Raw genomic sequence first — 7,735 nt, forward strand, 5'->3', positions numbered from 1 at the left:
CGTTTGAGCTGCAAAAACGCGCTTCCTGCAAGGCGAACGCGACCTACTTTGTGCGCAACAGCACGGCGGTCGGCGACGGCTTCCAGACGTTCTGCTTCTTCGAGTACCTTGGCGACAGCAACTCGAGCGACGTGTGCTTGCCGGCGATGCTGCCGACGGACATCGCGCACGCATTTGCGCCGGTTGAAGCGGAGGCGTATGCCAACAACCCGGACGTCTGCGGCTTTTACTTTTACCCGTACGCCAAGCAGCGCGCGGGTGCGGCCCTCGGCTGGGAAGTGAGCGCCGACGACCTCGACGTGACGTGGGCGCCGCAGTCATACGCGGCCAACGCGCACAAGTTCCCTACCCTCGACTACACACTTGTACGTTCCGACAACGCTCGCACGATGGACAACATCTCATGCCATCATGATGATACTTAGGTGCGGCAGTCGACCAAGGTGCAGAAGGCGGCGCCGGTGCTGGGCCCGATTCCCGTCTACGTCGCACGCGACGAACTCTAAGCTTTCGTGTGGAATCGCAGCCCAGTTTTGAAGGTCTGTTGTAGTTGATCCCATACATACAGGCGTTGTGCGGTGGTGAGCCCTGGTTGTGTGTTGGTGGCTCTTACTTGGGTGCAAGAGTATGCCAAGAATGGGGTCGAGCACGGGCACGATGACGTCCGTAATGGGATTCTGACATCTTGTCGTAGCCGCCGAGATCGCTCATCTGAGAGACATCAACTTGTGTCAACACAGCAGTTCTGACCGTACGATTGGCAGCACCAAAAGGCCTGTGGCTTGCAAACGCCGCTGCCACGTCACGCTATCCGGATGATTGCGGATACGACAATCCAGCGCAGTCAGCAGCTCTCGCCCACATGCATTTTACAACCAGCACGCCGCCGACAGGACGCATGGCAGCCACACTGGATGGCAGCAGAGAACTCATGGCCGCCATCGCTGGCTACGTCCCCAGCGCCAAGGCTTTGCGCAGGCTCCTGGAAGCGCTGCCGCCCAACTTGCTCGGCGACGCATGGGCCAGCATCCTCCGTCTTCTGCAGCATCCAAAGCTCGACCCGAATGCGATCTGGCCGATTGCACAGTTCACAGCCATCAAGGCCGTCGTTGCTCCCAGAGGCAAGGTCAACGTGTGGACACTTCCGGAGCTCGAGCCGCTCTGGGCGATGGGCGTCGACGTGGTGTTCAAGTTCCCCTGCGACCACTGCGTCGACTGTCGCCGCCTCGTGCCACGACATCTTGCCGACATGCAAGCCTTTGGCTTCCAGTGTTCGGCTACCATCAACGTTGCTCGAGGTGTCTGGACGAGCTGCGTGATCCGTCTGCTGCCGTCCAGCACCGTGGACGACGTCAAGCGCTACACATCTGCAGTGGCGGCGATGCCATCGCTGCGCCACGTCATCATCGACCTCTCTCAGATAGCGTACACACTCGAGTTTATACCACCCCAATATGAGCATCGCGCCGACGTGTTTCCTGCTGCGCTCGAGCCACACGTCTGGTCGACCCTCTCTCCGTCGCACATTCGCGACGTGACGATCCTCGGCAGCAACCTCTTGGCGACGACCAAAGGCGTCCGTTCAGCCATTCAATGGCTTTCGTCTCGGCCCTTGCGACGCCTCTGTTTGGCCGAAGCCAAAGTTGACGCCCATACCGTCACCGCCTTCGTCACCGCGATGCGCGACTGCACCACGCTCTCTACGATCGAGCTCAGCTACGACCTCGTGCTTCTACCGGCATTCTTGTCGGTGCCGCTGCCACGTCATTTGCGCCGCTTGCGCTTGTTTGTGAGCGACGAGCCGTACCACGCAGAGACGGGCTGGCACAAGATCACGTCGCTTCCGGTGGCTCTCGTGACCACGGCCATCGCGGGCTCGGCGTTGACGCACTTGTCGATCGATCTCGACAGTCTGGACGACCAAAGCGCCGCTGCGATCGTGTCCACTGCGTTCAAGCACATGCCGTGTCTCGACCACTTGGAGCTGCTCAACGTCCGATGTGCGCCGCATCTGGACGCAGTGCTTGACGCGGGCGCGGCACGGATTGCAGCACTCGAGTCGATGCGATTGCAAGAGCCGATTGAAGATTACTACTAGTGTGCGAAAGTAGAATTTTGTTTTTGTACAACGGAATGCTTGGAAGATCGCGGCGGCTAGCATCACTGCGTCGACGACGACGACGGCGTTCGGATCATGTCCATGTGCATGATGCCATCCTCTTCGTAGAGCTCGGACGTCTGGAGAAACCCGAGCGACTTGTAAAATGGCTCAAGGTAGGCCTGTGCGTTGATGAGAATGCTTTTGTCCGGCCACTCGACCTCGCACGCCGCGATCGCTTCCTGCATGACGGTCTTGCCGAGGCCATGGCCGCGAAAGGCTGCGGTGGTGAGCACGCGGCTGATCATCGCATAGTCTTGTGTGGGGCCTTTCGTATATGGGCCAAGCAGCCGCGCGTAGGCAGCGACTTGGTTGGCGGGCGTCGTGCCAACCAAGTGGCGCATCGTGGCCGCCTTGTCGAGGTTGTCGACCTCGAGCCAGACGCACTTTTGCTCTGCGACAAAGACCGAGCAGCGCGCGTGGAGGACGTCGTAGAGCCGGTCAACCGAGAGTTCGGAGAAGCGTTGGCAGGTCCACTGGACTTTCGGGGCCATTGCGCTCGTCGGTGGCGTTTCGGGAAATGATACTATCGAGTCCGCTGGTTGGCGTGAACGACCTACATTCCACTGCGAGGGTAATAATCCAAGCACCATGCGGCAAGAGACAGATGGCCAACTCGAGGTGCGGTATGACCGACAACTCTGCGCTCTCTTGTCGTCCATGACGTGGCAAAATGCAGTTGGGCTCCCTTGCGCGGCGCTAGAAATCGACACGCGAAAACGTCCATAGCTTGAACTTTCTCACAGTTTTTTTGTGTAAGAACGCTTCCAATCTTGTCACTCGAATGCAGAAAAGTCCTTCTCGACCTCGCAACTCGTTGGAAAGACGATGGTTCTAGAACCCATCGCATGACCTTGACAATAAAACGTTCGTGTGATTACACCCCTGGGTACAACTGCTGGTCACGAAAGGATGACGCGCGACGACGTAGCATGTGCGAATGACATTGTTGTAGTGAAGTGCGTCATCTTGGTTCCAACTACGAGTATAGCGTTGTCGCCGCGTCGTTCTCCCCGCTCTTTCTCGCTCAAGGTTTACACCCCTCTTTTGCCTGTTTTGCGTCGCGGTTCGGCGTCGATCCAGGAACATTCAGAGGCAGTGAGTGGGGTTGGGATTGGAAGGAACGGTCATTTTTCATTTCACGATGCTCGGCCCACGCCAAAAAACGCTCGTGGTCATCTCGGAAGACGACGAGACTACATTTGTCGGTGTGCCGATGGACTGGAAGGTGCCGCTGCTTATATGCAGCGACGTGCAAGCGCTGGCCATGGCAACGTGCTGTCCAGTCGTGTCATTGGCCAAGGTGCTCTCGCTGCTGGGTCTTGCGCCGTTTGGGAGTGTACTTATGCTCGGTGTCTTCTATGTGGTTTGCTTGCTGGGTGCACTTGCCAACGTGGTCTGGCACGATGCGTCCCCGGGCTCGGTCCTTTTATTGGCGTTGTTGGGTCTTGTACCGACCGTCGTGCTCTTCAACCTCCGCGTGTATCTCCGCGAGCTTTTGCGTTTACCAAGCGCCGAGTGGAGTGATGCTGGCGCCGCTCTCTGCTGCGCACCCTGCCTTTTGGCGCAGGCTTCCACGCAAGTCGGCGTCAGTGCATGCGACTGCCGCGACAATGCGACCCTTGTCGCGTTCCCCGTCGTGTAGCCTGTCCACTCTTGTTTGATCTAATCCAACACCGTCGATGTCACTACAATGTACACCCAAAGTTTGACTCTAACACAGTATTGAGGTCTCCATTCATCACAGATAGACATCGCATTGTCATGGAGCACTACATGGATCACGGCGCCGAGGGCTCGAGAGCACGGCAAAATCGCTCTCAAGCATCGGCTGCCAGTCCTTGTTGACCCAGCGCTCGTACTGTTGGAACTGCGGGTCGTCCGAGAAGCTTTCGCTCATCCAGTCGGCGTCGCTCGTCCACGGAACGATCTGGTTGTGGACAACCTTGGGGCCGTTGTACAGAATCTGCTTGATGCGCGTGTGGCCCGCGCCCAAGCGCTCGAGGCAGTACCTAGATACAAGTCGCATGTTCGATCCCGCTTGCGCACCAGATCGTCGAGTAGGTACCAAAACATACGCGGACGCCACCGGACGTTCTCGGGCTGCAGCGCGTCTTGGCTGAAATTCCCAAACAAAACACAATCCGGTCCGGCGTCACAAACTCGCGGCACACGTAGTAGTTGCTCTCGTCTGCCGTGAGCGCCGTGCGCCGATACACCATCTTGGCATCGATGCTTTTGATGATCTACGACAAGCGACTCGTATTTGCCACAAGAGGTCGTCGTCGTACATCGGCGTCGAGGAACTCGGACATGGCGGCTTGCGTGTCGCCACGGAGCTCGTCCCAGATCTTATCGTGGAGGGCCGCGTATGTCGCCTCGAGCGGCAGGTCGCAGTCGATCTGGATACGCCCGAGGATGTCCGAGACGCCATTTTCATGGTCGACGACTGAGATGTCACGGACGGTGCCCGAGCTTGGAAAGGCGCAGAGTTGCTGCATGCGGTCCGTGTTGTAATACATGTGCTGCGTGAACCAGTCGAGGCCGAGCTTGCGCGATGCTGCGTCTGCGAGAAGCACGATTGGCGTCGATGTGAACGGTCGGCCAACGTCCTACAGTGGAGGTTTGCGATATCCATACACCTCGCATGAGCAAGGTACCGGCACGTTGTTGCGACGGGACATAGATCCGACCCACGCCGACATGACGCGGCCGAGGCGGTACATGGCCTCGCACCGGTCGCGCAGCACTTGGAGCGAGAGGCGCGCCTCGACGCTGGCCTGCGCGAGGCTGCCCGCCACGTCCTTCCATGGTAGCAAGCTCGTGGGCACGACCTGCTTGTGCCCGAGCTCCGTGAGCACCGATCGCATCTCGGTCACTTGCGCTAAAAGCCGCTCGCGCTCGTTGAGGTACCGATCCCGACGCTTCTTCTGCTTGACGCGGTTGCGGAGGCGCAGCACGAGCCGCCGGCGCTCCTTCTTCGCCTCGTCCATCGACTCCATCCCGCCTGTCTGTTTTTATATCGACATACACTCGGGTAAAAGACCGTCACTCGGGCGTCCCTTGACCTTTTACGGAACAGAAGCACAAGAAACGGCGGTTCGCACGGACAGATTGTCCTTTGAAGCAACGACAGGTGAATCCTCTGCTTCCTATAGAATAGCAAGTTAAGTTGCACGTGCCGCTCCATGGAGTAGAGCCGAATGCGACAAGAGCAGTACCATCTCGCAGCAACCTCGCAACCTCGTGAGGTGGCTAGCGACGTTCCAACGACCCTACCTCTGCGTCTATGTGTGCTCATTCTTCTTGAGGGAGTCTAGGCACGACGCTCGCGTGTCCACCTCTTTTGAACCAAAGGTGCGTAGCAAAGGATCATCAATCCATTGGTATTAGCAAGCAGCACGATTCTAGTTGCAACTGGGCAACGCTAGTAGTCCGACTCGCCAAACATGTCACACGTATCGACAGGCTGCTCTTGCAACCGCAACGACCCGAGCGCTTGACGCGTGCCGCTTTTGTCCAAAGCACCGCGTCGAGGTAAGGACCCGACTGCACGTTGAGCAGCTCCAAGTGGGTGAGGCGCCGCAGCTTCTGAAGCGTGGTTGATACAATCGTGGCAATGCTTTATTTGTCCAGGCAGTGGACATCCAGCGACAAGTGCGTCAACGCCGAGCCGTCGATGGCCGTGGCGACAAAGTGAGCGACTGATCGTACTGGAAGCGCCGTGATCTTGAACCACCCCGACTTTGGATGGTACGGCTCGTCGCTCACAAACAAGCGCAAGCGGTGCAAATGACGTGGCAGCGGCATCGGCAAGAACGCCGGCAGAAGCGAAAGGTCGTAGCTGAGCTCGATGGTCGAGAGCGTGGAGCAGTTGCGCATCGCAGTCACGAAGGCAGGAACGTCGTGGACTCGGTCGTCGGACAAGCAGAGGCGTCGCAGAGGCCGCGACGAAAGCCATTGGATGGCCGACCGGACGCCTTTGGTTGTCGTCAAGAGGTTGCCGCCGAGGATCGTGATGTCAACGAGATGCGACGTAGAGAGGGCCGATGTGGCACAGCCAGAGGCAAGCGCACGACCGCATGTTGCGTGGTATCCATTGATGACAATGGGAAGAGGGCCCTACTAGCAATTCTAGCTTGCATGACGAAGCGTACCTCGAGTCATCATATACTGCAAGTCGCACGCGTTTACCAGGGGTCCGAGCTCCATGTATCGCGGACGCTAGAGTGCGATGCACAGGACCACATGACTATAACCCGTCATCAGCTTGTTTATAGACTCCTTGTGTATCAACTCGAGCCATGCACGACCACAGAGGGTTGTTGTACGCAAGGATTTGACCCCGCAAACTATTGTCTTTCAACTTATCACGCTAGTAATCGGCCGCACCAAACATATCCATCGGCTCGACGTCGGACTCCTGACTCTCCAACGCTTCGAGCCCGTGCAATTGCATGGACGCGAGCGCTGCAATCCGAGTCGCATGCGTGGCGAGCACTGCATTCAGCAGTGGACCGTGTCGAACGTGGAACAGCTCCAGGTGTGTGAGGCACGGCATTTTCTCGAGCGCGGTCAACAGAAGCGTCGCAACGCCTCGGTCGTCGAGACGGTCGACAGCCAGCGACAAATGCGTCAAAGCAGAGTCCGCAATACCCGAAGCTACGAGCTCGATAGAGATCGCCGAGATGTCGCACCAATCCGACTCGGAACGAACCGGCATGCTGCTCACAAACAAGCGCAAGCGTCGCAAGTGCCGTGGCAGTGGCGCAGACAAGAACGCGGGTAGAAACATAAGGTCGTAGCTGAGCTCAATGGCCGAGAGCGTGGTGCAGTCGCGCACCGCGGTGACCAGAGCAGCGACGTGGTCTGCCTTGTGCTGGACGTCGTCGAGGCAAAGGCGCCGCAGAGGCCGATGCGCGAGGAATTGGATGGCCGAACGAACGCCGTCGGGTGTCGCCAAGAGGTTGCCACCGAGGAGAGTGACGTCGAGAACGTGCGACGCAGCGAGCGCTGACCAGAGTTGACGCCCGACCGCAGCCGGGAAGGGTGCGTCATCGTACTCGAATGAGGGCGCGTCATCGAACCATTCGTATTCCGTGAGCTGGGCGAGGTCGATCGTGATGCGGCGCAACGACGGCATGGCCACCAATGCAGACGCCCTGCGCGCGACGTCGTCGTGGGAGGCCGTCGGCAAGAGACTAAGCACGCAGCTGGTCCAGACGCCTCTTCCAAGGTTGACCGTCGCAAGCCGCTGCAAACCCAAGATGCTGCGAATGTCGGCCACTTGTGGGAACGCTTGGCGGAGGGGCTCGAGTATTTGGTCGATCATGTAGCAGTGAAAATCCACGTCGACGCCAACATCCCAGAGAGGCTGCAACTCTGGGCGCATCCACACGTTGCGCTTGCTGTTAGGACCAAAGGCGGCCTGGATCGCATTGTATTGTGCCACCGGCCAGAGCGTCGTCGGGTCCTGGCGCGGATGCTGGAGAAGACGGAGGACACCGGCCCACGTATCACCGAGAAATTCCGTTGGCAGAACTTCCAAGAGCGTACGCAAGGCTATAGCGCTGGGTA

At 58.6% G+C, this 7,735-nt stretch overlaps 7 protein-coding genes across 7 annotated transcripts in view; 3 read left to right on the forward strand and 4 right to left on the reverse strand.

Annotated features, from left to right (window-relative positions):
* The window catches only part of SPRG_21642 (hypothetical protein), a gene marked incomplete at both ends in the record, with an annotated part of 2,024 nt that extends 1,518 nt beyond the window's left edge, over window positions 1-506 (forward strand). The window contains 2 exons of the mRNA XM_012355168.1: window positions 62-365; window positions 426-506. Coding sequence (XP_012210558.1) covers window positions 62-365; window positions 426-506 — 385 coding nt within the window. The remainder of the gene's footprint in view (window positions 1-61; window positions 366-425) is intronic.
* A 425-nt stretch (window positions 507-931) lies between these two features.
* SPRG_15902 (hypothetical protein) lies at window positions 932-2,098 on the forward strand (the record flags this gene model as incomplete). Its single annotated transcript, XM_012355169.1, has 1 exon — window positions 932-2,098. The coding sequence occupies one exon, from the start codon at window positions 932-934 to the stop codon at window positions 2,096-2,098; it is 1,167 nt and encodes a 388-aa protein (XP_012210559.1).
* Window positions 2,077-2,652, reverse strand: SPRG_15903 (hypothetical protein; the record flags this gene model as incomplete). The annotated part of the gene is made up of 1 exon (XM_012355170.1): window positions 2,077-2,652. One exon carries the CDS (start codon window positions 2,650-2,652, stop codon window positions 2,161-2,163), a length of 492 nt encoding a protein of 163 aa, XP_012210560.1. The 3' UTR covers window positions 2,077-2,160.
* A 650-nt stretch (window positions 2,653-3,302) lies between these two features.
* On the forward strand, window positions 3,303-3,803 carry SPRG_15904 (hypothetical protein; the record flags this gene model as incomplete). Its single annotated transcript, XM_012355171.1, has 1 exon — window positions 3,303-3,803. One exon carries the CDS (start codon window positions 3,303-3,305, stop codon window positions 3,801-3,803), a length of 501 nt encoding a protein of 166 aa, XP_012210561.1.
* A 67-nt stretch (window positions 3,804-3,870) lies between these two features.
* SPRG_15905 (hypothetical protein) lies at window positions 3,871-5,160 on the reverse strand (the record flags this gene model as incomplete). The annotated part of the gene is made up of 4 exons (XM_012355172.1): window positions 3,871-4,170; window positions 4,227-4,404; window positions 4,450-4,770; window positions 4,819-5,160. The coding sequence occupies 4 exons, from the start codon at window positions 5,158-5,160 to the stop codon at window positions 4,055-4,057; spliced, it is 957 nt and encodes a 318-aa protein (XP_012210562.1). The 3' UTR covers window positions 3,871-4,054.
* Window positions 5,161-5,585: 425 nt separating this feature from the next.
* SPRG_15906 (hypothetical protein) lies at window positions 5,586-6,040 on the reverse strand (the record flags this gene model as incomplete). The annotated part of the gene is made up of 3 exons (XM_012355173.1): window positions 5,586-5,656; window positions 5,704-5,749; window positions 5,804-6,040. 3 exons carry the CDS (start codon window positions 6,038-6,040, stop codon window positions 5,586-5,588), a joined length of 354 nt encoding a protein of 117 aa, XP_012210563.1.
* A 493-nt stretch (window positions 6,041-6,533) lies between these two features.
* SPRG_22361 (hypothetical protein) lies at window positions 6,534-7,718 on the reverse strand (the record flags this gene model as incomplete). The annotated part of the gene is made up of 1 exon (XM_012355174.1): window positions 6,534-7,718. The coding sequence occupies exon 1, from the start codon at window positions 7,548-7,550 to the stop codon at window positions 6,534-6,536; it is 1,017 nt and encodes a 338-aa protein (XP_012210564.1). The 5' UTR covers window positions 7,551-7,718.
* Between the last annotated feature and the right edge of the window lie 17 nt (window positions 7,719-7,735).

Source organism: Saprolegnia parasitica (assembly GCF_000151545.1).
Source record: "Saprolegnia parasitica CBS 223.65 unplaced genomic scaffold supercont2.212, whole genome shotgun sequence".
Lineage (NCBI taxonomy): Eukaryota > Oomycota > Saprolegniomycetes > Saprolegniales > Saprolegniaceae > Saprolegnia > Saprolegnia parasitica.